Source organism: Serinus canaria, chromosome 1 (assembly GCF_022539315.1).
Source record: "Serinus canaria isolate serCan28SL12 chromosome 1, serCan2020, whole genome shotgun sequence".
Lineage (NCBI taxonomy): Eukaryota > Metazoa > Chordata > Aves > Passeriformes > Fringillidae > Serinus > Serinus canaria.
In genome coordinates this window covers 113520739-113548594 of record NC_066313.1, presented here as the reverse complement: position 1 = coordinate 113548594, position 27856 = coordinate 113520739, and the positions used below count along the sequence as shown (strand labels likewise).

The window sequence follows — 27856 nt, the reverse complement described above, 5'->3', positions numbered from 1 at the left end:
GCCTCCCCGACCCTGATCGCCTGGCTCAGACCCGAATCGCTTGTGGCTTTTCCACATTTGTACTTTGCTAATTCAATACATTTCCTTAATTATTAAATTGCAGTATTCATTTATAACACGGGGGGTGCCCCATCCCAAGTGCAGCCCCTGGCCTGGTTAGACCTCAGCAGATTCCCACTTGTGGAGCTGGTGCAGGTCCCTCTGTCCGGCTCCTGCCGCATTCCCGGTGCCCTCCCGCAGCTCCCGACCAGCTTTGTGCTGCTCCCTGCAGCCATTCCTTGGGAAAGGCTCCCTGCAGCCTTCACGTGCCCAGCTGAGCTCCAGCTGGATCAGCACACTGGGGACCCACTTTGGGGCAGTGATAACAACGTGTAAAACTGCAACAGGATGCCAGGGAAATCTCACACGAGATAAGAGCGGTTATCAGCTGTAAAGAATGTTCTGCTCGCTTCTGATTGCTTCTATCTTCTATTTTTATCAGTTTCCTCCTGCTTGTCTCTGAACAAGTTTCCAGGTTTAGCAGGTCAGACCCAGCCAGCTGCAAATAAAGATAGCCCTGATAACTGCAAATGGCAGAGGGCAGCTGGCTCCAGCCTCACAGGGCCTTTGGCTGGGAAGGATTTTCCAGCTGGACCGTTCAGGCCCAGGGATTTAATCTCCTGATACAGGACCTCCTCCAGCCAGGTCTCACAAGCTCTTGGAGATTTATATCACACCCAAAATAGCTCAGCTACCTCAGAAGGCATGAAATCAGCAGGGTGGTTTGTGTGGTCGTGTTGGAAACAGAAAAGTTCTAATAAATGTCAAAATAACAAAACTCTTTACAGAGAAAAACCGAGAGAGGTGCAAGAGGTTCTTGCCCCTGGTAAAACACCTCACAAAAACAATTAGTTTTTTTGTTCTCTTCTTTTTCTAGTAAATTGCCCCGGCAGGACTTTTTGGCTCCTGTCCAATTGGCCATCCTTGAGTTCGAGGTGAAGTTCCCCAGGTCCTGCGAGGTCTCTTGCCTAACTGAGGAGAGAAACTTCTGAGCTTTTTTTCCTTTTTAAGGAGACAAAGGAGAGTTTTGTCACTCTGTCAACAGAGGGCACATTCCTATGATCTCCCATCCCTGCATCTCTGAAGATTTCTGCTGCTAAAATAAAACCCCACCTGCTGTGGGGGCCAGTTCTCCATCAGGTGGGAAATGAGAGCTTGGAGTTCTCCAGCGTGGGGAGGGCCAAGGCTGAGCCCTCAATCTCAGCAGGTCAGAGCTGCCTCAGAGCACACAGATCGGCTTCCCTGGCTCTGGGCTGCCTGGAGATGAACTCCTGGAGCCATCCCTGGGATGTGCTTCCCGCAGTGTTGCCCTCACCTTTCCTTCCAGCTGGAATTGGTACCTGGCTGTCCCCAAGCTGAGCCTGGGCCACGCTCACAGCTCCGTCTGAGTGGATTTATTGTGGGCAGGCAGAGACAGGCTGTGAACTGACAGAAGGGTTGGATTGGAGATGGGGATGGCCCAGAGATCCAGGGGCAGCCACAGCTGCTCTGGGAATTCCATCCCAGCCCTGCCCACCCTCCCAGGGAGCAATCCCTCATTCCCAAGATCCCATCAAATCCTACTCTGAAGCCATTCCCTGGCTCCTGTCCCTCCATCCTTGTCCCCAGTCCCTCTGCAGCTCTCCTGGAGCCCCTTCAGGCCCTGCCAGGGGCTCTGAGCTCTCCCTGGAGCTGCTCCTGTAGCCTCTCTCTGTGGCCAGGGGAGCTGGACGGGAGCCCGGCTCGGTGCCCCCGGCCTGGCCGAAGATGCCACACCAAGTGCCACTCCCGGGTCCCCTCCAGAACCCCTGGGCAGTGGTTACCCTCTGCGGCGTGCGTGGCACAGGCGGGAGCGTGGCTATGAAGTCCTGAGATAAAGGAAGGAGAAGTGGACACCCGTGGAGGTACCAAGGTGTTTTAATTTCCCCCAGCAGGGTCAGGGACGGGAGACACGGAGAGGGTCTCGGGGGGTACGGATAAAGGGAGTGGGTGTGATGGGAGGGACACAAAGCAAACCAATAATGAGGACCCAGGGAGGAGCGTGGGTTACAGCTGAGCCACTGAGGATCACACAGGGGAGGGGAAAAACCCCAGGGGCAAATCATACATCAAATTAAGGAATGAGTGACACAGAGAATTCTGGAAATAAAGGGGGGGTGGTGACCATGACAGGCAGGGGAGGGGGGGGCAGCTCCAATAGGGAGAAACCATTGTGAGGGGAGTACATGGGGGGAACCTGGACCGAACCATTATTGACTTACAAAAAGAATCACCAATTCTAAAAACACACAATGCCACATTCTCCAGTCCAGGTGAGCACCCCCAGCTCTCCCAGCCTGGCTCCGGAGCCCTCAGAGCATTTCCATGGCTTCCTCCATGACTCACCCCCGAGCCTTGGCTGCCCTGGGCATGGAGCCGTGCCCAGCTGGCATCCGAGCCAGAATGGCCCTGGGGGCTGCAAACCCCGGGAGTCAGCTCAGGTGGGGAATTCCTGCTGATATTTTGGTATTTGTGCAGCTCTGGGTGCTCGGGGAGAGGCCCCAGCACTGCCTGGCCCTGGTTAATCGGGTGAGTGGGTCTGCCCCATGCCCTGAGCCTGTGGAACAGGTTGGGAGGAAAAAACAACGTCTGAGGCCACGAGCAGGGCTTGAAATTCACATTTTATTGCTCTGTACAAGTGAAAAAACCAGAGGGGGGAAGAGAACTCCAGGACTGAAAGGTGCAAGCCCACGGTGGGAATCCACCAGGGGTGAGGGCGGCACAGCAGAGCTCCTCTCTTTTTTAATTTCAGTTAAATGAAAAGGTAGAGCTGCTAAAAGGAAAAAAAAATGGGGTACAATTGGTGCTGAGCATCACCCTCCTCACAACTAACCCCCCTGGAGCTATGACAATAAAATGACCCAAAATCCCTGAAAATACCTGGGGTGGAGTGGGAGCTACAGGAGGGAGCCCTGGGGATGAGCTTCACTCCAGGGGTTTAATGCCATTAAATGTTTTCAAGAATTGAAGGTTTAACTAATTAAAGGGTTTCATGTCATTAAAGGCAATTTTTTAGTGCAAGTTTAAGACAAGTCCAAGGGTTTGGCTCTGTAAATCCTCTCCCAGGGTAAGTCCTAAACAGTGAGATCCCAAAGGAGCAGAGCCCAAGCTGAGAAATCAACATTTTCCCAGAGCTGGGCTTGGGTTTTCATTCCTCCTGAGGAAAAAGTGACTGGGATAATTAAGTTGCTGGAGATTTCCCAAGCTGCTCCAGACACCAAAATCGTGAATCTTGTCTTCAGCTTAATGGTAGGCACTAAATAAATATAATTTAAAAAACCCAACCCTGAGTTTTGAGTGTCCTGAGCGCTGTGGGAACACAGACATGGCTGGAATATTGCTTAGGTGGAAGTGCAGTGCCAGAGAAGTGCCTGGGAAAGGGCTCTGCTGGGATTGCTTCCCTCTCCAAGCTCTCTGCCCTCACCTTGCCTTGGAAGCAGATGCTCAATCTCTTTCCTCTCCAGCAGCTAAAAATGGGATTTGTGTCCCCACTCCCACCCAGAGTGTTGCTTCCTTCCCCCTAAAGCAGCTCCAAGCTGGCAAAGCTGTTCTTTTAGGGAACTCAATGCCCAGGGGAGATGGATTTCTCCTCTCCCAGGAGGGCAGTGTTGGTGCCACAGCAGCTGAGTTTGGCTGCCCTGTCCCTGCTGTGCAGGAGGGAACAGGAGGGAAGGGCAGGAAAACCTTCCTGGATTTGTGTGGGATCCTTGGATGGGCACCTGGGAGCTGCTCAGGGAACCTGAGCTAAGCACAGACAGCAGCTCTGGGTGAATAAACAGCAGAAATTATGGAATTGCTCTTCCCACAGTGGAAATTCCCTTCCCAGCCCGGGGCTGGCACTTGGGGCTCGTTCAGTGACTAATTGGGATTGAAATTTGGGAACATTCCCCACGTCCATGGCACAGACCCACTCTTTGCACATGGATTTTGCTGCCAGGATCAAGCCCCATCCATAGGAAGGAAATTAAATTGACTGATCCCAGCAAGAGCAGTCTGGGAGACCTGCTAGGAATCAGAATCCTGGAATCACTGAGGTTGGAAAAGGCCTCCAAAATCTTTGAGTCCAGCCCCTAACCCAGCATTAACCATGTCCCCAAGTGCCACACCCATCACAGTCACTAAAGTGTCCCTCCAAAGTCTGTGCTCTTCCATGGAAATATTTTTCAGAAAAAAAAAGAGGGAATCTTTTCCTAATATTTTGTCTCTAAGAGGGGCACGATTCTGAAGGAAACAGGTTAGTACAGCACTGTACAATTTATAAAGTCATTGTTCTAAGCTGGACAAAAATGCAAATGAAATCTTTCAGCTGCTATTTCTTGGGGGAATTTGGCCTTTCTGGAAAACGATTGTCTAAGCCATGCTTGGCAATTAACACCTCTGCCCTGTGTTTGGTTCTAATTAGGTCCTAATTAGGCTCTAACTCACACCAGCAGCACCAGATTTGCCTTAGTGGAGAATCAGAGAATGCCAGAACGGGTTGGGTTGGAAGGGGGATCAAACCCACCCCATTCCCACGGCAGGGACACCTCCCACTGTGCCAGGCTGCTCCAGCCCCAGTGTCCAGCCTGGCCTTGGGCACTGCCAGGGATCCAGGGGCAGCCCCAGCTGCTCTGGGCACGCTGTGCCAGGGCAGATTTATTCCCAAGATCCCATCCAGCCCTGCCCTGTGAGGGATGAGGCCCTGGCTCGGCAGGTGAAGCTGATGAGTCCGTGCTGTTCCGTGTGAATCCCAACGCTGCCTCACCGCGATTCCCACACCATGCCCACGCCAGGCTCTGGGGCAGCACTGGGATCTCCCAGATCCATCAGCTTCACCAGCACTGCTCCTGCAGCCTGGCCAGGACCTGTGGCCCTGCAGAAGGGCCAGCAGCTCCCCTGCCCGCTGCAGGCACCGCTCCCATCGTCCCGGCGCCACGCGCCACCCTCCCCCCTTTCCCTAGGAAGATTTCTCCTCAGGGATCTTCATAGCCGGCTGCTCCACGGCCAGCTGGTTCTCCAGGACACAGCAGAGCCTGTAACTCTCCAGGACCTTGGCCTGGAAGTGCTCCCTGTCCTTCCTGTGCCAGGCGTCCGTGGCGATGTAGGTGTTGAAGGGGTCGCGGGGCCCCTCGAGGCGCCGCGCCCGCAGGTTGGTCACCATCACCCCGGCAGTGAAGAAGCCAAAGAGCCCCAGCATGAGCAGCAGGTAGATGATGGCCAGGCCGTCGCTGGCACTGCTCCCCTGGGCAGCAGCTGAGCTGTTGGAGCGTTCCAGGCACTCCTGGAGCAGTTTGGAGAGGAGCAGGTTCGGGGCCGTGGTGTTCGACAGCGCCAGCATTTGGGGTTTCTGTGCTTGGCACTTCCTCCTTCCTTTGGCTGGAAAAGGATAAAAGTCAGGGGGTGGCATCAGATAAATGTGGGATTAAGGTCTTTTCTGACCCAGAGATGGGGCAGCTGCAGCTGAGAGGTGTTTTAAAAACTTTTGTTCCATTTTCAGTCTCATGTGAAGGGTGAGACAATACAGATGTTATAATTCACTCCATCACAATCAGAAGCCAATTATTCCCTAATTACAATGCACTGTAAGTGTTCCTTGGCCTGTCATCTTTAGCCACACCACGCTGTGAATGCCTTAAACCAAATCATGTAAAATTTCCCCTGGTGGGTCCCACTGCAATGCATCTTTCCCAGTTCTGTCTCTCCAAACCATCCAGTCTGGTTTGCAGGGCCATCCTTTGGAACTTGTTTCCAGCTCCATTTCTCTCCCAGCAATGTCTGTCCTGTTCCAGGGCATTTCTAAGGCAGCATTTCTTGTCCCAAGGTTTGCACACAGGGGCACACTGGCTGAGCCTGCTGTCAGGCCCTGAGAGCTCTCTACAAATCCATTTCCCACATTTCCCCCTCTCTCTTTAAGGGAAAAAAATTTCTGTGATGAATCCCACAGATAAAGATGGGATTTCCCCTGTCTCCCTTTCCTGGAGGATTTGAGAGCCTGGGTGTGATGCCTTAAGTTTTAGCTTTTATATTTTTCAGGTTCTGTGCTGCTTTAGTGTGTAACTCTGAGCTTCAGGTGTGAGTCAATTCTCTTCACAGGGCAGGGAGACAGAGCAATCCTTTTCCAGCTTCTCCAAGGACAACTGGTACAAGCTCCAGGCCCAAAAAGGGTGAACAAGGGAGAACTGGAGAGAGAAAAACAAGCAGGGTGGGAGTGCCTGGGCTAAAGCTGGGCTGGGACAATGAACTGCAAGGTGGGAATGGAGCAGAGCTGATCCCAGGGAGAGACCCCGTGCCCGGCCGGGCATTTTGGGGCCATTTTGGGTCATCTTGGGTGCAGCCCTGGCTGGGCTCTGGTGCTGCCCAGGGTGGGTCCATGGAGGGCTTTTAATAAATATTCATAAAAGGATTTATTAAAATTTATTTTGATAAATTATTAGATTTTATTATTAATTTATTGAATTCTTTATGTAATATTGAATTTTATAGTGTAATAATAATTTATTACTAAATTATTGTTTATTTAGTCTTTATAATTTTAATAAATCCCTACTTTATTCTGTAACTCTGCCCAGCCTCTGCTCTGGGTCAGCCTTCACCAGGCATCAGTCTGACCTGGAGAGCTCCTCTCATCTCCCACCTGCAACCCAGCCAGGGCTGAGACCCTCCCCAGAAACACCTTCCAAAGCCCCCTGGGCTGCACAGCTGCTGTGTCCTGGTGTGGAGCTGGCACAGATCTCACCCCGAGCTCCCTGTGGCTCTTTGAGCTTCAGGACCCCCTCCCTGAGCTCCCCAGGCAGGAGGGTCCCAGCCAAGGGGACAGCTCTGATCTCTGCTCTGGGACAGGGACAGCACCCAGGGAGGGGCTGGGGCTGGGCCGGGAGGGGTTTGGGTTGGATTTTAGGGCAAGGTTCTTCCCCAGAGGGTGCTGGCACTGCCCAGGCTGCCCAGGGAATGGGCACGGCCCCGAGGCTGCCAGAGCTCCAGCAGCAGGAGCTGGAGACACCCAGAAGCTCCTGGAAGGCCAAAACCTCCCAGGCACAGCCTCTGCTCTGCCAGTCTCACACCAGAGGCTCAAGGGTTCATTTCCCTTTCCAATCCACCTGTAAATCACTTATTGAGAGGAATCCTGTCAGCACTGCATTCCCAAATCATCAGCAGCCAGGAAACATCGAACAAAAAACTCATTTTGGGGTTGGGGGAGACTTCAGAGCCCACCCAGTGCCACCCCTGCCATGGCAGGGACACCTCCCACTGTGCCAGGCTGCTCCAGCCCCAGTGTCCAACCTGGCCTTGGGCACTGCCAGGGATCCAGGGATGGAATTCCATCCCAGCCCTGCCCACCCTGCCAGGGAACAATTCCTCATTGCCAAGATCCCAGCCAGCCCTGCCCTCTGGCACTGGGAACCATTCCCTGGCTCCTGTCCTTCCAGGCCTTGGGAATTGTCTCTCTCCAGGTTTCTGTAGCTCCATCCAAGGCCAGGTCAGACACTGGGGCTGGAGCAGCCTGGCACAGTGGGAGGTGTCCCTGCCATGGCAGGGGTGACCCTGGGTGGGATTTGAGGTCCCTCCCAACTCAAACCAGTCTGGAATTCTGTGATTTTATGGCCTGTCCCTGATCCCTGCAGCCCTGGGGTGCCAGAGCTGCCAAAGCCACTCCAGGGTTCTGATCCCAGCTGGGTGGGGAGAGGCCAAGGGGAGCCCCTGGAGAGCTCCTGGTGCCTTTCTGGGAGCTGAGGCCATGGGAGTGTCACAGCAGAGCTGCAGAGTGACTTTGGACTCCAAACACAGGGAACTGCAGCTGGATCTGGCACCTCATGGAGCTGCTGCCAGCTGTGGGATGGCAGGGCTGACTGGCACCCCCTGACTGGCACTGGCTGCTCCCCAACAAAGGCACAGCACAAGGCTCTATCTGCTCCAGAGGAGCTGGATCCTGCTCCCAGAGCCTGGATCCTGCTCCCAGAGCCTGGATCTACTGCCCTGGATCCTGCTCCCAGAGCCTGGATCCTGCTCCCAGAGCCTGGATCTACTGCCCTGGATCCTGCTCCCAGAGCCTGGATCTACTCTGACTGCCCTGGAATCCTGCTCCAGAGCCTGGATCCTGCTCCAGAGCCTGGATCTACTGCCCTGGATCCTGCTCCCAGAGCCTGGATCTACTGCCCTGGATCCTGCTCCCAGAGCCTGGATCCTGCTCCCAGAGCCTGGATCTACTGCCCTGGATCCTGCTCCCAGAGCCTGGATCCTGCTCCCAGAGCCTGGATCTACTGCCCTGGATCCTGCTCCCAGAGCCTGGATCCTGCTCCTTGAACCTGGATCCTGCTCCCACAGCCTGGATCCTGCTCCCAGAGCCTGGATCCTGCTCCCAGAGCCTGGATCCTGATCCCAGAGCCTGGATCCTGCTCCCAGAGCCTGGATCCTGATCCCACAGCCTGGGTCCTGCTCCCAGAGCCTGGATCCTGCTCCCAGAGCCTGGCTATGCCTGAGCTCCCAGAGCCTGGATCCTGCTCCCAGAGCCTGGATCTACTGCCCTGGATCCTGCTCCCAGAGCCTGGATCCTGCTCCTTGAACCTGGATCCTGCTCCCAGAGCCTGGATCCTGCTCCTTGAACCTGGATCCTGCTCCTTGAACCTGGATCCTGCTCCCAGAGCCTGGATCCTGCTCCTTGAAGCTGGATCCTGCTCCCAGAGCCTGGATCCTGCTCCCAGTGGAGGACACCCAGCCCAGTGGGCACCTTCAGCTCCTGCCCAGCCCTTCCTGCCCTGGGCTGAGCTCCAGCAGCTCCAGAGGAGCAGCTGCTGCCAGAGCCTGCAGGTGCCACCAGGGTTTAAATGGGAAAAAGGAATTTTCTGTCCTGGAATGCACCTAAAATCTGTGACACTCAGCTTTGGAGCTCAACAGGAGTTTTGTCCTCGAGCATTGGGAGCTGCAGAGAGCCCAGAGGAGGCTCCAGGATGGGCAGAGGGCTGGAGCAGCTCTGCTGGCAGGAAAGGCTGGCACAGCTGGCATTGCTCACCTGCACAGGAGAAGCTTTGGGCTGAGCTCAGGGTGGCCTTGCAGGGCCTGGAGGAGCCCCAGGAAAGCTGGAGAGAGACAATTCCCAGGGGATGCAGGGACAGCAGCCAGGGAATGGCCTCCAACTGGTAGATTTCCATTCCAGTTCCTCATTTCCCTGTGATGGAAATGAGTGGCTGGGATGGAACTGCCAGAGCAGCTGGGGCTGCCCCTGGATCCCTGGCAGTGCCCAAGGCCAGGCTGGACACTGGGGCTGGAGCAGCCTGGCACAGTGGGAGGTGTCCCTGCCATGGCAGGGGTGGAATTGGGTGGGCTTTGAGGTCCTTCCCAACCCAAACCATTCCATGACTCCATAAAAACTGACTCTTGGCTGCCTCTGTTTCTCTTCCCTGCTGAGGTTGCAATGTGATTTTTATCACACAAGCAGAGCTGGATGTGAAGTTACAGATTTTAGCAGCGTTTTCTCAGCTCTCCCAAACCAGAGCACCTCTATTTCCATTTCCACCAAGCAAACATCTCCAACCCTCTCTCCTGCTGCTGCCAAAAGTGTCACAGCCAGCCCCAGGAGCCCAGGCAGCTTAGAGGAACACTCACCTCTAGAAAACAGCTCTCTCACCATTTCCTGTGGTTTGCTGACACAGAAATAAAGCCTGTGCTACTCTCAGAGCAAAAATCAGCTCAGCTCATCACCCACCCCCCAGATTTTCTGCCTTCCAAACGTTCTGGTGCTTCTGCAGCGCCATGAAGGATCCAGTGACCTCCCTGGCTCGTTTCCCTGCCATTCCTTCAGGGATGAGTGGCTCTGACACCGTTCCCATTGCACAAGGGAGCCCCATTTCCTCACCCCAGCTCCCGGGAATTTTGCAACCCAGGGCAGCATCCAGGGCACTGCTCCTGCCCGAGCTGGGAGGGAGAGCTGCTGCAGGGAGGGGTCTGCAGCTCTGGGCTCTGCAAACACCTCCTGCAGCCCCCACCTGGCTGGGGGAGCCTCTCCTGCCTGCCCAGGCTCGTCCCTCCCTGCTCACCTGGGCAGCACCACCTCAGCTCCTGGAATGGCTGTAAAGAGCAGCACCTGTGCAGTGGGGGACATGGAATTGTCCCCAAACCCCCACTGAATTGTCCCCAGATCCCCACTTCTCTCTGATCACAAACCAGAAATCCAGTTTTCTTGCAATAGCATATAGATAACAGCATATAGATATCCCATTATCCCATTATCCCATTATCCCATCCCAATCTCTGTCCAATCCCATCCATCCCAATCTCTCCCATCCCATCCCAAACTGAATATGAATCCAACCCCATCCCATGGATCCCATCCCACCAACCCATCCCATGGATCCCATCCAACCCCATCCCATCAATCCCATCCCAACCCATTCCATCCCATCAATCCCATCTAACCCCGCTGGGCACTGAATTGTCCACAAACCCCCAGTGAGTTGTCCCCAAACCCCCAATGAATTGTCCCCAAACCCACACTGATTTGTCCCCAAACCCCCACTGAGTGTCCCCAACCCCATGAATTGTCCCCAACCCACTGATTGTCCCAAACCCCAATGAATTGTCCCCAAACCCCCACTGAATTGTCCCCAAGCCCTCACTGAATTGTCCCCAAACCCCAATGAATTGTCACCAAACCCCAATGAATTATCCCCAAACCCTGCACTGATTTGTCCCCAAACCCTCACTGAATTGTCCCCAAACCGCCAATGAATTGTCCCCAAACCCCAATGAATTGTCCCCAAACCCTCACTGAATTGTCCCCAAACCCTCACTGAGTTGTCCCCAAACCCCCAATGAATTGTCCCCAAACCCCCACTGAATTGTCCCCAAACCCTCACTGAGTTGTCCCCAAACCCCCACTGAATTGTCCCCAAACCTGCACTGAATTGTCCCCAAACCCCCACTGAGTTGTCCCCAAACCCTCACTGAGTTGTCCCCAAACCCGCACTTCTCTCTGCCCACAAGGCAGGAGTTGTTTCCTTGCCCACCGCCCGTGGATATCCCGCTGTTCCAAGCTGGAAGCCCAGCCCTGCTCCCCGAACCCCTCCAATCCCGGGATGCAGCAGCCTCGGGCCGCCCCCAGCCCCGGGGAGCGAAGCGGGCGCGGCTGAGCAGCGAACAAACCCCGGCGGCGGAGCCCGGCTCTGCTCCTCCATCCCTTCAGCCCCGCTCAGCTCCCGGGCTCCTGCACGTTCCCGTTCGTCCCCGGCCCCGCTCCCTCCCGGGGGCCCGGACACACCTGCGGGCTGAGCCCCTCCTGGGCAGGGAGGAGATGCCAGCCCGGGGGTGGCTCTGGCTGCTGCACGGCCACCAGCCCGGTGTCACTGTCCCGTCCTGGCACAGACAGCAGGGAAAAGCCTGGCTGGGAGGAGGAGGAGGGAGGGAAGGAGGGAAGGAGGGAAGGAGGGAGGGCAGCGGAGCCGTGCCCGCCGCAGGTGCCCAGGTGGGAGGTGCTGAGGGGGCACGGCGGCTCCTGGCATGGGAGATGTGCAGCCAGAGCAGCACGGGAGAGAGGGAACCGTGGAATTCCTGAGTGGGAATGACCCAGAGGGATCCCCCAGTGCCACCCCTGCCCTGCCCAGACCCCACCAAGCCCAGCCTGGGCATCCCTGGCAGCGCTGGCCAAAGGCTCCTGGAGCTCTGGCAGCCTCGGGGCCGTGCCCGTTCCCTGGGCAGCCTGGGCAGTGCCAGCACCCTCTGGGGAAGAACCTTGCCCTAAAATCCAACCCAAACCCCTCCTGGCCCAGCTCCAGCCCCTCTCTGGGTGCTGCACCCCCAGGAGCTCTGAGCTCAGGCTGCTCTGCTCCAGGAGGGCTCCAAGGCTGGGACATTCCCAGAGGTGCTGCCCTGGCCCCTGGCACCCCAGAGCTCCTTCCCCCAGGGATATTGCACATTTGGGGCTGGCAGGAGCAAGGGGGGGTCATTTCAGGGCTCCCCTCAAACACCTCCCTGAAGGGAGCACTGGCTCCCTGCAGCCACCACCAAAACCTCAAAACCCCACCCCAAATCTCACCCTCAGCTTCCCACAGGAGGGAGAAGCTCAGTGGCTACCACTGAGGCACAGGGGGCTCAGCAGTGCCCACCTGGGAGCTACAAAATGAATTTATCAGCGCTGAAAGACGCACTTGAGCTGCTTCAGGGATGCTGCTGGGGTGGGGTGACATCCCCTGAGCATCCCCATCCATCCCATGGGGTGACATTCCCTGAGCATCCCCATCCATCCCATGGGATGACATCCCCTGAGCATCCCCATCCATCCCATGGGGTGACATCCCCTGAGCATCCCCATCCATCCCATGGGGTGACATCCCCTGAGCATCCCCGTCCATCCCATGGGATGACATCCCCTGAGCATCCCCGTCCATCCCATGGGGTGACATTCCCTGAGCATCCCCATCCATCCCATGGGGTGACATCCCCTGAGCATCCCCGTCCATCCCATGGGGGTGACATCCCTAGCATCCCCGTCCATCCCATGGGTGACATCCCCTGAGCATCCCATCCATCCCATGGGGTGACATCCCTCAGCATCCCGTCCATCCCATGGGGTGACATCCCCTGAGCATCCCCGTCCATCCCATGGGGTGACATTCCCTCAGCATCCCGTCCATCCCATGGGGTGACATCCCTGAGCATCCCCGTCCATCCCATGGGTGACATCCCTGAGCATCCCGTCCATCCCATGGGGTGACATCCCCTGAGCATCCACCAGTCCTGAGTCCCCATGGGGGTGACATCCCTGAGCATCCCCGTCCATCCCATGGGGTGACATTCCCTGAGCATCCCCATCCATCCCATGGGGTGACATTCCCTCAGCATTCCTGGGCCAGGGCACATCCCATGGATCCCAATCCCAATCCCAATCTCAATCCAATCCAATCCAATCCAATCCAATCCAATCCAATCCAATCCAATCCAATCCAATCCATCCCAGTCTCCCCCATCCCATCCCATCTGAATCTGAATCCAATCCCATCCCATTTTATCCCACCCCATCCCAATCTCCATCCCAATCCCAATCCCAATCCCAATCCCCATCCCAATCCAATCCTATCCATCCCATCCCATCCCATTATCCCATCCCATCCCATCCCAGTTTACTGCAGCTGATGAGGGTCTGGAGGCCACTGTCCCTGCCAGAGCCATGGGATGGGATGGGATGGGATAATGGGATGGGATAATGGGATGGGATGGGACAATAGGATGGGATGGCCCCTCCTTGCCTGACACTCTTTGCCAGCTGCTGTTGCCTGGGCAGCAGCTGGAGAGAGGAATTGAGGTGGTGATGGAGGCATTTAAACAAATGGATGAAATATCTCAGCATTTTCCTGCTGCCCACCTTTCCAGAGCTTTATTGCATTTTTCCTCAGGGTGAGGATGCAGCTCCTGCTTCCCCTGCCTGAGCTGTGTCTGCATCTCAGTGAGGGAGCAGGCTGTGGGATTCATTTCTTACACTGACCCAAATCTCTGGTAACATCTCCTTTCTGCCTGCTCAGTTCCTCCCTCCAGTTCAGTTCTCCCCTGCCCCTGGGAGCCTGGAGCAGGATCTGATCCTCTTGTTTCCACAGCCCCCAGGGAATTCCCCCTTCGAGGTGAACTTTTAAGCCTGGCACAGGAGCAGGGGGGGCAAGGAAGAGGGAGAAGCTGAAGGGGTGGCCCAGCTCAGGGGGAGTCACAGGGGGAGGAGGTTCCCTTCCCCAGAGCAGTGGCAGCAGTGTGAGGCCAAGCACGGCCACCAAGACCCTGGGATGTGAGGACAGTGCTGTGCCTGAGGGTGTCAGCTCCCCAAATGACTGAAGGTGCCTCAGAGTTTCACCCAGCCCAGGAGAAGCTGTGGGAGGGCGGGCCAGGGCTGGCCAGGGGAAGGGCACTTGTGGCTAAATCCATCTGGTGAAATGAAGGGGTTAAATCAGCCCTGCAGAAGGCTCAGAAATGGGGATAGGGCAGCAAAGGCTCCCTCTGGGGTGGCCACAGTGAGCTGGATCCAGGAGAGATCCATCAGGGAGGAGGAGGAAGAGGAGGAGGAGGGTGTGGGTGGTCAGTGACAGCACAGTCAGGCCCTGCTTCCTCCTCACGGGGGAAACTGGGACAAAATCTGATCCTGTCACTTCCTGGCCAGCCTGCCTCTTCCCAGCCTGCCTCTTCCCAGCCTGCCTCTTCCCTGAGTGCCTGGGAAGGGGGGTGGGACAGGAGCCAGGGTCTGGGATGGCAGAGGATCAGGGGTGGCAGAGGATTGGGATGGCAGAGGATCAGGGGTGGCAGAGGATCAGGGGTGGCAGAGGTGGCCGTGCCAGGGCAGGGAGCTGTGGGGGCAGGCTGGTCCCAAGGAGGGCACTGGGGCCATTCCTTGTCCCCTTCTGCCAGGGAAGGGCTCTGGTGTCCCCCAGCCAGCCCTGGGGTCACCCTCCCACCCCATGGGACACAGGAGGGGGCAGAGGGTGCCTGGGGGGGAGGGAACCCCTCTGTGGGGACAGGGGGGCTCTGCTGAGCCCTGGTGACAATCCCAGCTCACTGCTGGGGCAGATCAGGAATTCCCAGCCCTGGAGGAGCTGGAGCTGCTGCAGAGAGCCCAGAGGAGGCTCCAGGATGGGCAGAGGGCTGGAGCAGCTCTGCTGGGAGGAAAGGCTGGCACAGCTGGCATTGCTCACCTGCACAGGAGAAGCTTTGGGCTGAGCTCAGGGTGGCCTTGCAGGGCCTGGAGGAGCCCCAGGAAAGCTGGAGAGAGACAATTCCCAGGGGATGCAGGGACAGCACCCAGGGAATGGTTGCCAGCTGAAAAATTACAGGTTTAGATCAGATATTAGGGACAATTTCCTCCCTGGCAGGGTGGGCAGGGCTGGGATGGAATTCCCAGAGCAGCTGTGGCTGCCCCTGGATCCCTGGCAGTGCCCAAGGCCAGGTTGGACACTGGGGCTGGAGCAGCCTGGCACAGTGGGAGGTGTCCCTGCCATGGCAGGATGATTTTTTATGTCCCTTCCAACCCTTTTAGGCCATTTTATTTCATTCTCTGAGACCTCAGAGCCTGAGTGGGCCCCACTCCCCTCCCAGTCCCAGCAGTGTCACCTCCAGCCCAGGCAGGGCTGTGTCTCCCCCAGAGCAGATCCATTGTTCCAGAAGCAAATCTGTAACTCCTGTTTGACTTTGGGGGGCCTGGAGAGCGCCTGTGACTGGGAGATTATGATTTAATATATTTCCAAAGACTCCAGCTGGGTGTAGGAATCCTCTTTGCCCTCCTGGATCTGTCAGCAGGCACAGATTTCATTGTCCCAGGGTCAATGACGCCCTGTGGAGTGATGGGATCCCTCAGGAAATTTTCTCTGGAAGGTGACAAAGGACATTTCCCAGCAGATCTCTTGAAACTGCATTCCTGGAAGCCTTGGGCTTTTAATTTTGCCTCATTTTTGTTTTGATGAAAGAAATACTGAAAAAGAATGGGGAACAGACCCTTTAAAGTTTAAATACACCATAAAGTGTATTTAACTTTAACTTTAAAGTTAAAATACACTTTATTCTTTCAATGAATGTTCACTTTTCCTTGGAAAGCTGCTGCTGTGGCCCTTGTGCAGGAATAGATGAGGTCTAGAATGTTTCTGCCCAGATCTTTATCTGTGGCATGGTAAAAACCAGGGGGAAGGAGCAGAGCTGCACAAACCCTCCCTGGCAGAGCTCTCTGAGCTCCTGAGCAGGAGGGAGGGAGAAATAACTCAGAATTCAATGACTCAGAATTGATTCAATCATTCAGAATTGATTCAATCATTCAGAATTCATCCAGAAATCATTTGGGTTCTGGCCCCACAGTGCCCCGAGCTGAGCCCAGCTCCTGGCAGGCCCCAGGTCCCAGCTCTGCTCCCTTGGCCAGGCCCAGGGGACAGGAGGTGGCCAGGTCCAAGGGACAGGAGGTGGCCAGGTCCAGGGGACAGGAGGTGGCCAGGTCCAATGGACAGGAGGTGGCCAAGCCCAGGGGACAGGAGGTGGCCAAGCCCAAGGGACAGGAGGTGGCCAGGTCCAAGGGACAGGAGGTGGCCAGGTCCAAGGGACAGGAGGTGGCCAGGTCCAAGGGACAGGAGGTGGCCAGGTCCAGGGGACAGGAGGTGGCCAGGTCCAATGGACAGGAGGTGGCCAGATCCAAGGGACAGGAGGTGGCCAAGCCCAAGGGACAGGAGGTGGCCAAGCCCAGGGGACAGGAGGTGACCAAGCCCAGGGGACAGGAGGTGGCCAAGCCCAAGGGACAGGAGGTGGCCAGGCCCAGGGGACAGGAGGTGGCCAAGCCCAAGGGACAGGAGGTGGCCAAGCCCAGGGGACAGGAGGTGGCCAGGTCCAAGGGACAGGAGGTGGCCAGGTCCAAGGGACAGGAGGTGGCCAAGCCCAGGGGACAGGAGGTGGCCAGGTCCAATGGACAGGAGGTGGCCAGGTCCAAGGGACAGGAGGTGGCCAAGCCCAGGGGACAGGAGGTGGCCAAGCCCAGGGGACAGGAGGTGGCCAGGTCCAGGGGACAGGAGGTGGCCAGGCCCTTCTCCAGCCCCATCCCCACCCCAAGTGTGTCCCCTTTGGGATGGCACCTCCAGCTCAGCCCAAAGCCTGCAGAGATAATTTTGGATTGGGGTTTTCCAAGTCACCCTACGAAGGATGGCCAAGAGATAATTCTTGCCATAATTCCCCTGCTGCTATCCCAGCATTAATACAATTACTGATTAATTAATTACAACCCCAAAGCCCTATAAACAAGGGGCTGGAGCACCTCTGGTCCCCAGAGGTCCCCTGGTCCCCCTCTTTGCACCATCTCTGCCAGGACCCAGAGCTTCCCTTGGCAGCAGCAGCTCAGGGGTGCAGCAAATGCAGTTGAGAGTGAGCACAGGCTGAGCAGAGGGAGGAAGGTGAGACCCTGGATCCAAGCTCAAAGAGACATCCCAGGAGCAGACAGAACCCCAGAATGGGGTGGGTTGAAAGGGACCTTAAAGATCATTTTGTCCCAGCCCTGCCATGGCAGGGACACCTTGCACTGTCCCAGGCTGCTCCAGCCCCAGTGTCCAGCCTGGATCACATCCCTGGAGGTTGGTTCATCCTCCCAGCATTTAAAGTGTTGAAAACCTGACCTGCTTGATCTCCTTTGATCCTTCAGCAAAAATATCACTGAAACTTTGGATTTTCCTCCACAGAATCCAACCACCTCAGAGGGCATTTTGTAGCCCCATTTTTATCAGCACATCCCAGAATCCCCAAATCCCCGGGGCTGGCCAAGCCCTCCCAGCCCAGGCAGTGCCAGCTGTGCCCCATGGCCACCCTGTGCCCAGCCCAGAGCACTCAGTGCCACCTCCAGGGGACACCTGCAGGGATGGGCACTGCAGAGCTCCCTGGGCAGCCCCTGCCAAGGCCTGAGCCTCCTTTCCATGGGCAAATTCCTTCCAGCACACTGAGAGGCAGGGATGTTTTATGCTCAGAAACCAATTTCCATGGTGGCATTGTCAGAAGAATGAAAGATCCAAGATTCCCCCCCCGGTGAAGGAAAAAGGTTCTGTCCAAGCAGCCCCTCCAAGCTCCCAGGAATTTGCACCAAATCACTGGGGAATGTCAGGAGAGGAGGGTCCTCCATGCACAAGGAAGGACCTCAGAAAGACCTGGAATTCAGGAGAAGAGCCAGATCACAGGGGCAGGGGCACCTCCTGTCCTGAGGAGGAGAACTGGGAAAGGCATTTCTGTTAGCTGGGCTGGAGCTCTGTGCCCACCCCACCCCAGCCGTGAGCCCCAGCCTTGCCTCCCTTATCGAGGAAGCTTTTCAGAGGCAGAGCAGCCCTCAGTAATTTCTTTATCTCATTTCCTCTTCTTTACAAGTGCCGGTGTTGTGGTGTGAGGCCCAGATAAGTTTTTCTCTCCAGGCAGCCCCTGTGTGTCTTCCTGCTGGGCTGGTTTGGCCCTGAGCACACACAGACGGGGCAGCAGCAGCTGATTCCCAATTCCCACCCTTCCCACACCTCGGGAGTCTCAGTTCCTGCTCCACTGATTCCCAGTGCAGTGAGAGGGCTGGGAGCTCTCCTGGATGTGCAGCTGCAGCCCTGCAGCCTTCACTGGAGAACTGGTGTGGGTTTGTGTAAGAGCAGATTTGCTCTGTCCTGTGCTGCTCATCCCTGCTCACCTCAATTTTCCATTTTAGGATTTAACCATTTTAGGAGGAGCAAATTCATTCCAAGCGTGGTGTGAGTGAAGTCAAACCTCATTCATGGTCTCCAGGCAGAGCCAGAGCTGTTGGAACTGCTCCCAAAATTCCTTCCTGAGCAGCAGCAGAGGAGCCAGGCCATGGAATTGGGAATGGTTTGGGTTGGGAGGGATTTAAGGACCATCCAATTCCATGGACAGGATTTCCATATCTCAGCTTGTTCCAGCCTGGCCTTGGACACTTCCAGAGATGGGACAGCCACAGCTTCTCCTGGATGTGTAGAAGGTGCCCACCATGGTGGGGTGGCAGTGGATGGGCTGTAAGGTCCCTCCTGTCCCAATCCCTCCTGGGATTCCAGGGCCATTCCCTGGCTGGCACACAGGCTCAGGGCAGGGTTCTGGGGCCTCTCTGCTCACCTGTGTGGGCTGAGCTTGTGCAAATGCACTCAGCATTGAAATCCTTACCTGGAGCAGCACCTGGCTGAGGAGAGGACACCAAGCCCTTCTTCCAGGCAAATCCTTCTCTCCCTTCTCCAGGCCAGCACCGTGGAGCTTCCCAGGAGCACCAAGGCTGGAGGAGACCTCCAGGGCTGGGCCCAGCACTGCCCAAAGGCTGCTCCCCCTCAGCTCCTGCCTCACTGAGAACTGACAGGGCTGAGGCGTGTGAGAGGTGCAGGAAGTGCTGCTTGTGATCACAAATTGATTTTGGAGTGATCAGCTGCCCTCAGTGTCTGAGGGGAGGCAGAGGCAGAGACAGAGCTCCCCAAAGTGCCCGAGGCTGCAGCTGCCCCTGCCAACATCTCAGAGAGAACTTTTAGCTTAAAACTCATCTCATCCCCCCCTGCCATGGCAGGGACACCTTCCACTGTGCCAGGCTGCTCCAGCCCTGCCCAGCCTGGCCTGGGACACTTCCAAGAATGGGGCAACCACAGCCTCTGTGAGCTCTCTGAACTTCAGAGCTCCCTCCTCCTCCTGAGCTTTCTGCTGCCCTTTGCACGACTGATAAATGTGGTTTCCTTTCTTTCTTTTATGTCTGAAGAGGGAAAAACCCAACAGTACAGGGAGGGGCTGGGGTTTAGGGCCCTGCTGGAAGTGTTGTGGATCATCAGAGCTCCAGGGGGAACTTAGAGAAAATTTCCAGTACCTGGAGGAGCTTCAGTAAGGCTGAGGAGGGACTTTGAACAAGAAGATGGAGTGACAGGAGAAGGAATTCAAGATTAGGGAGAAATTGTTCCCTGGCAGGGTGGGCAGGGGCTGGGATGGAATTCCATCCCTGGATCCCTGGCAGTGCCCAAGGCCAGGTTGGACACTGGGGCTGGAGCAGCCTGGCACAGTGGGAGGTGTCCCTGGGTGGGATTTGAGGTCCTTCCCACCCAAACCAGTCTGAGATTCCATGCCCACATGGATGCTGTGGATGGACAGGACCAGGCACAGCCCCCAAATCCCTCCCACCCCATTCCCCAGCCCTGAATCTCACCCAGGTCCTTCCTCCTCTGCTCTTGCCCTTCCCCTGCACTTCTCAGGTGCACATTTATCCACCAGGGACTTTTTCCTCTCACCTCCCATATTTTCCTTACTTCAGGCATTTCTTTTCCTCCTGGGCAAACAAGTCTTCCCAGTTTTTTTGAATTCCCTCCCACTCAAAACAATGGGTCAGGCAGGAGTGAAACTGTCCCTCCTTCAGCCAGCCTGCCACACATTCCTGCTGCTCTCAGTAAGGGACTGCTGCTAAATTCAGGATTCCCATTCTTGCCTGGCCAGCAGGAAAGGCTGAATCCTGCTCTGGATCTCAGCCAGGACTGAAAACACCTCTGGTGTTGCCCCTCCTGGCTTTGTTGCCTCAGTCACAATCCAGGGATAACACCAGCACAAGCAAGGCATGAGCTGACCTTGATCACAAGGTTTGTCAAAGAGTTGGACTTAATTTCTGAGATGTTTTAATGAACTACTCTGGCTCTCTCCTTTCAGAAATTCCCGAAGCTCTGCTGCCTCCTGACTGAACAGGAAACACCCTCAGAGAACAGGGAGCAGGTAAAGGAAAGGCTGAGGGTGCAAACAGCTTCAGATCCACACAGAGACACTTGGGAGCACCCACATTGACCGTGGAGAGCAGTTCTTCATGGAAATCCCGTTGGATTTCACAGAATCCCCAAATCCCTGGGGCTGGCAAAGCCCTCCCAGCCCAGGCAGTGCCAGCTGTGCCCCATGGCCACCCTGTGCCCAGCCCAGAGCACTCAGTGCCACCTCCAGGGGACACCTGCAGGGATGGGCACTGCAGAGCTCCCTGGGCAGCCCCTGCCAAGGCCTGAGCCCCCTTTCCATGGGGGAATTCCTGCTGCTGGCCAAGCTGAGTGTAGTTTTGGATTAGAAATTGGGAAGGAATCTTGCCTGTAAAGGTGGAGAGGCCCTGGCACAGAGGAGCTGTGGCTGCCCCTGGATCCCTGGAATGCTCAGTTCCAGCCTGGCACAGTGGGAGGTGTCCCTGCCATGGCAGGGGTGGCACTGGGTGATCATTAAGGTCCCTTCCAGCTCAGCCATTCCAGAACTCTGTGATTACCCCACCATGCCATTCCACATGCCATGACTAAAGGATTTACTAATTTTAAGCCTCCTTTGTTTGTTCCACACAAGGAAATGGAAAAAGTGAATTCCTGTTGACCAACCCCTCTGCCAGATATAGCACATTATTCCTTTTGTTTGGAAAGCTTTGCTTCCAAACACCATCCATTAATCAAAGCCCATTAATGCAGCACTTTGTCCATCCAAATACTTTCCAGCAGATCTCACTGAGGGGATGTTTTTATCCTGGTGTTATGACCAGCACCACTCCCATCAAAAAGCTCAGCCTGGCACCACCTTTTAACCCAAACTGAAACAAAGAACTGGGATTCTTGTCCACTCAGGAGTTTTAGCCACCTGTGACCATCACAGGAGTGCTCAGGACAGTGGGGAATGATGAGGGGCTGGGAGCTGGGGGAACACTTTAATCCTCTGCCTTGATGCTGGTGCTTGTTTGGAATTCTCCTCCAGCCAGCTCTGCCCTAGCAAAGCTGAGCTTTAACATCCTCAGTGCTTCCCATCCTTCACTCACTGTAATAAAGCTCCTGATGGCAAATTAATTAAACACGTTGACAGCCGGGATTTAATTGTGGGGGATGAGGGAACCTCTTGGAAAGGGTCAAAGAGAGGTGTCCCTCAAAGTGAAGCTTTCTAGGGCAAAGCAGAGGCTGGAAAACAAAGCCTTTGTTTGCTCTACTGCACTTGAAGTTCAAAATTCATCCCTTTTTTCCCCACACAACAGAAAAACATTCCATGGGACATTTTTTCTTTTGAATCTCACCCAAAAATTCACGTTTGGTGTGAGAGGGACCTTAAATCCCATCCCATTCCAGCCCTGCCCTGGGCAGGGACACCTTGCACTCTGCCAGGTTGATCCAATCCCTGTCCAATCCAGCCTTGCAGAGGTGTCCATCCATGATCTGGCTGCTGCCCATCACCCCAGCCAATGAACCAGGACACAAAACTGCTCAAACACCAAGAAACAAACCTGAAATGATCCAGGGATCAACACTTCAGCTTAATTAAAGCTGCAACATCCAAATTCTCCAGTGGGTTTGGATCACAGAATGGGTTGGGTTGGGTTTGGGGTTGGTTTTTTTTTTCAAAAACTGAGATCAAAACCAAATTATCTGCAAATGTGGCTTTTACAGGGTCAAAGGACCATCAGGGTGGGAAGAGACTTTCAAAATCCTCCCCAACACCAGAATCACCCCAAGGGCCCATCCTGAACACTCCCAGAGACTCCAGCACCTCCCTGGGCAGCTCATCCCAAGGCCTGACCCTCTGCCAGGGACAAATATCCTGTAATATCCAACCTGCACCTCTGACCTCCCAAAACCACCTGGGGAGCACAGGTCCAGCTGTGGGGCCTGGGCCAGGCCTCCAGCAGCCCCCCCTGGCCAGGTGTGTCCAGGCAAGGCTGCTTTTCCTTTCAATCCTGCCAGGATTTCCCTCCATGCCCCCAAGAGCAAATGCACTCAGGGCAAAGTCAGTGCAAACAACTGGGGAGTTCTCTCCAGTTCAAAAGGAGGAGGATTGCTTCCTCCCCAGCTCCACCCACAGCACAAAAGGCTTCTGTTCTGTCTCCTGGCATTTCACTTTGATTGATGACACACAATAAACTGAGGCAGGAACCCTGTGAATGTGTTGGGTTGGAACACAGGGACTCCAAAAGGGATCCTGCCCCATTCCTGGGGCTGCCCATGCCCAGGGACCCTGGAACCCAGCCCTGGAGGAGCTGGAGCTGCTGCAGAGAGCCCAGAGGAGGCTCCAGGATGGGCAGAGGGCTGGAGCAGCTCTGCTGGGAGGAAAGGCTGGCACAGCTGGCATTGCTCACCTGCACAGGAGAAGCTTTGGGCTGAGCTCAGGGTGGCCTTGCAGGGCCTGGAGGAGCCCCAGGAAAGCTGGAGAGAGACAATTCCCAGGGGATGCAGGGACAGCAGCCAGGGAATGGCCTCAAACTGAAAAATTACAGGTTTAGATCAGATATTAGGAACAATTTCCTCCCTGGCAGGGTGGGCAGGCCCTGGCACAGGGTGCCCAGAGCAACTGGGGCTGCCCCTGGATCCCTGGCAGTGCCCAAGGCCAGGCTGGACACTGGGGCTGGAGCAGCCTGGCACAGTGGGAGGTGTCCCTGCCATGGCAGGGGTGGCACTGGCTGGGCTGTGAGGTCCTTCCCAACCCAAACATTCCATGGTTCCAGGCTTGTCCCTGGCCTGATGCTGAGATCCCCTGCAGTGGGATCTCCCCCCGTGGCTTTTGCCTCAGTCCCTCTGAAAGGAGCTGCTTTGCTGCTGCAGGATTTGAGGGATTGCTGGGGCAGGGTTTGAGGGATGGCTGGGGCAGGGTTTGAGGGATGGCTGGGGCAGGATTTGAGGGATTGCTGGGGCCGGGTTTGAGGGATGGCTGGGGCAGGGTTTGAGGGATGTGGGCAGGGTTTGAGGGATTGGTGGGGCAGGGTTTGAGGGATGTGGGGCAGGGTTGAGGATGGCTGGGCAGGGTTTGAGGGATGGCTGGGGCAGGGTTTGAGGGATGGCTGGGGCAGGGTTTGAGGGATTGGTGGGGCAGGGTTTGAGGGATGGCTGGGGCAGGGTTTGAGGGATTGTTAGGGCAGGGTTTGAGGGATGGCTGGTGCAGGGTTTGCTGCTCCCTCTGGCAGGTACTCATCCCATGGGAAATGGAGATGTTTGGAAGGAAGCAGCACCTGCAGAGGGCAGAGCCTTGATGGCAGCCAGGCTGGGATCATCAGGAGTCTGGCATTCCCAGTGCCAGGATCCAGGATTTTGCAGTGCCAGCACTGGGGTTTGTGGTGACTGATGGCACCAATCCAGCACCAAATCCCCCCTGGGCAGGAGGCAGCCGCTCCCTGGAGTGCCCTTGGGATGTAAGGAGTTATTATCCCGTGGGAATGGAGCAAACCCAGCCCTTGTGTGCCTGCCCTGGTGCCCAGCAGGCAGGCTGGGCCGTGCTGGAGCAGCCCTGGGCACTCAGCAGGACAAAGGGAGGTGTTCAGTGCTGGCAGTGCTGCCCACTCCGTCCCTGTTCCCGCTCGCTGCCACCAGGACTTCCCAGAACTCCCATCAAGCCTGGCTGCCCTGGGGTACAGAATGGATTTCCAGTAGGATTTCATGTCCAAAGGGTTCTGGTAAAGAGCTCTGAGAGCTTTCCCCGTGCCAGGGAGCCGGGAGCTGAGCCATGGGCTGGGCTGGTGCCTGTGCCACCCCACTGGTGCCCAGGGATTTGTCCTTCCCGGCCTCTTCCTCCCCCACAGCTCAGTGTCCCTGCTCACTCTGCAGCTCTGGAGACAGATTTGTTCTGGAGCCTGATGTTAGCCAAGGAAAAGCATCACTGTGAGCTTTGGTGGACAATTAATCACAGTGTTCTATTAGCCCTTCCCTCCTCCTCCTCCAGCCCCTTCTGGACTCAGCTCTCCCATTCCAAGGCTTCCTCAGCTGCTGTTCCTGACCTCAGGAGCTGCAGAAACAAGGAGGGAACTCAAGAAGCTCAAGGGCAAGGAAAGTTCTGCCCAGCCCAGCCATTTCTCAAATGTGTATTTGAGAGGCTGTGTGTGACCCCTGAGAGCAGGTGGAGGATGTGAGGAGCACACACAGGGCACAGAATTCCTGGGGAGGGAATTGCAGGATCCTCCTGTTGTCACACTGAAGGTCAGAGCTGCTGGCTGGAGGCAAACAGGGCACTGGTGGTGAAGGACACTGGGAAGGAGTTTTGCTTCTTGTTAGAGAGGAAGAAAATCTGCAGGGGAAAATCTGAGTTTTAATTGCATTTCCAGTCTGTGTAAGGTGGCTCTGGCTGAACAAGGCACTGCCCAAGGTGTCCCATCCTGTGTTTCTTGGATCCCAGAATCCCCAAATCCCTGGGGCTGGCAAAGCCCTCCCAGCCCAGGCAGTGCCAGCTGTGCCCCATGGCCACCCTGTGCCCAGCCCAGAGCACTCAGTGCCACCTCCAGGGGACACCTGCAGGGATGGGCACTGCAGAGCTCCCTGGGCAGCCCCTGCCAAGGCCTGAGCCCCCTTTCCATGGGCAAATTCCTGCTGCTGGCCAAGCTGAGCCTGCCCTGGCCCAGCCTGAGGCTTTCTCCTCAGGGAATCTTCCAGAAGGAACACAGGGCTGCTGTACACCCCAGGAAAGTCTGGATGAGCCCCAGCTCTTCACTCTGAAGTCTCAGACAACACAAAAAAATCCACATTCTATTAAAATCCTAATTGAAATCCACCCAAGAGAAGCCCCAAGCAATTTGCTGAGTAACCCAGCCTGGTGCAGGAGCTCAGCTCTGGAGCTCTCCTGGCAGGGCAGCAGAGTGGAAACTCTGGCCTGGGTTAATGGCAGGGCAGGGGTGCTGGGGCAGCTCCAGCCCAGCATTCCTGCACGTCCCAACAGCTCCTGCTGATTCAGGGGACAGCCTGAGCAGCCAGAATTTGTCCAGCAGATTAAAAAGCAGGTGCAGCACGTGGTAATCCCTCTGCTAGACCGGGATTGAGTGGGAGAGGAACTCAGCAAGAACTTTCCACGCCTTGGCAGCACGTGGAGCCATCCAGGCTCCCAGAGCCTTCCAGGGAAGGCACTGGCACAGTCTGGGGAGGGCTGTGCTGCTGAGAAGGAAAAGCTGCTTTTTATGGCAGGTCCTGCATTTCCCACTCCAATAACATCAATAAATGGATCATTTCTTTACTTACAAAGGCTCAACCCAGCACGGTTCAGCTCCTAGAAAAGGTAAAAAAAAAAATCCATGCTGCTGTTAAAGGCACTTAAGAGAATCCCAGAATTGGGCAGGAAGGGATTTTCAGGATCACTTACATGTCCCACAGGCAGGGACACCTCCCACTGTGCCAGGCTGCTCCAGCCCCAGTGTCCAGCCTGGCCTTGGGCACTGCCAGGGATCCAGGGATGGAATTCCATCCCAGCCCTGCCCACCCTGCCAGGGAACAATCCCTCATTCCCAAGATCCCATCCAGCCCTGCCCTCCTTCCATTTAAAACCATTCCCTGTGTCCTGGCCCTCTCTGCCCATGCACAAAACTCCTCTCCCTCCTTTTCAGAGCTCCCTTCAGGCTCTGGGATGGGCTCTGAGCTCTCCCAGGAGTCTCCTCCAGGCTCTTCCCATCAGCCTGACAGTGACTCCCAGCAGGAAATCACTTGGATGAGCTGCTCTGTAAATCCCACCCACCCTGGGGATTGGGATCACGTCTACAGAGCCACAAGGGGCACCCAAAATTGACCTTTTCCATCTGGAATCAGCCACTTTTCTCTGTGGGTGGCCCCAGGAGCTCCTTCAAAGAGAAGAGATTTACAAAGGGAAATGCAGAACAGCAGTTTGTAAAGGTGGGATCATAAAATCCTGGAATGCTGAGGGCTGGCAGGGATGTCAAAGATCTTTTCCAACATCTGCTGTGGGGATGGGAGCCAGAGCTGGTTTTATCCAGGATAAAGCCATTGTTGGATATTTAGCTCCACCTATGGGCACCTCCTCGTGCCTCTGGAAATCCTTCAGATTCGGACACTTGGTCCCACTTTAAGGCTCCAATCCCAGATGTTCAAGGTGGGAAGAGCCCTTCAGGAGCATCCAATGCCACCCCAGCAGCACCAGCCTCACCCCAAGGAGACACCCAGACTCCTCCTGGACACTCCCAGAGACAGGGACTCCAAACCTCCCTGGGCAGTTCTGATCTAAACACCCCACAGATTTTAAGAGGGGAACGAAAAAAGAAATGCCTTTCAGAAAGGGAAATTATTAACTTGAAAATTCCTTCCACAAAGGAAAATGATGAACTTGGTTTACCTTAAATGGTGTCAGGAAGCTTTGATCTCCAGCCCTGGGCATCCAACAGGGTGTCAGGAGGATGCCCCAGGCTCTTCTTGGGGGTGCCAAGCAATGGGACCAGAGGACTGGGCAGGGAGTGATGCCCAGCAATTCCCCTGCCCAGGAGGCACAAATTCTGCCCTGGGCAGTGCCCAGCCCTGAGCAGGGACCAGGGGGGCTCTGGGGTCTCTTCCCTGGGATATTCCAGAGCCACCTGGACACAGCCCTGTGCCCTGAGCTCACTCCAGTGAAGGGAATTTTCTTTCCCAATCTCCCCTGGTGCCATTTCCTCTCCTCCTTTCCCTGTCCCTCCTGTCAGGGAGTTTTGGGGAGCACTGAGGTCGCCCCTGAGCCTCCTCTTGGCCATTCCAAACCCCCCCCAGCTGCTCCTCCCAGGATGTGTTTTCCAGCCATTTCCAAAAGAACTCCAAACAAAAGGGATTCCTGGCAGGACAACACACACAACACTCAACATGACCAGGTCTGGAATGTGACAGTTCCCTGTTATCAATGGAAATTTTGTCAGGGGAGATAAATCCAGCCTGTCCCCTCTGTGCTCCTGCCTCACTGCCTGTAACACTGAACATTTGGGATTATTTGAAATCTTAGTGTCAAAATGTTCTTTACCAGTGTCTTGGGGATGTCTTCACCATTGTTTTGTCTTTCCAGATGCAATTATGAATTATTAAAAGCATTAGCAAGGAATAATGGAAAATGTCTCTGAAGTGTTTTGGGCAGGCAGGATAAAGCAAAAAGGAAGAACTTGTGTTCCCCAAGGCAGGCCAAAGGCAGAACTTGAGCAGGCAGGTGATGAAGCCACGGGCAAAATCCCTGCTGGAATTGTTCAAAGATGGTTCAGAAATTGTTCAAATGGCTCCAGAGCTCTGGAGCTCATTCCTTCCCCACCCCTGGCAAGTCTGGGCTGAAGGAGAACCTTCTGATGCACTGATCCAGTGTCAGACAGCAGAGTTCCCACACTTGGGGCTGCTCTGGAAAACAAAACTGATTAAAAACCAACTTTGGTCCTTTGGAGGTCGCTGCCTTCACCTGGAGAACGAGGCAGGGCTTTACCTGGGCACCAGAAATTCCTTTCTGCCATCTCAGGCCTTCCATCCCTTCCCACAGCAAAACCTTCATGGCTTCCCTTAATTCCTTTTGCAACAAAAGGACTGAAAGTTATCAGGTAAAGCCATTGCATACTGATGTATTTCTGTATCCCAGGAGCTTCAGGAGTCACGGGATCATGGAATGGTTTGGGATGGAGGGACCTCAAAGCTCATCT

At 55.6% G+C, this 27856-nt stretch overlaps 1 protein-coding gene across 1 annotated transcript; it reads right to left on the bottom strand.

Annotated features, from left to right (window-relative positions):
• Nucleotides 1–2724: 2724 nt before the first annotated feature.
• KCNE1 (potassium voltage-gated channel subfamily E regulatory subunit 1) lies at nucleotides 2725–18818 on the bottom strand. Its single transcript, XM_030234162.2, has 2 exons — nucleotides 18664–18818; nucleotides 2725–5412 (listed from the first exon to the last, which is right to left on the bottom strand). The coding sequence occupies exon 2, from the start codon at nucleotides 5372–5374 to the stop codon at nucleotides 4994–4996; it is 381 nt and encodes a 126-aa protein (XP_030090022.2). The 5' UTR covers nucleotides 5375–5412; nucleotides 18664–18818; the 3' UTR covers nucleotides 2725–4993.
• Between the last annotated feature and the right edge of the window lie 9038 nt (nucleotides 18819–27856).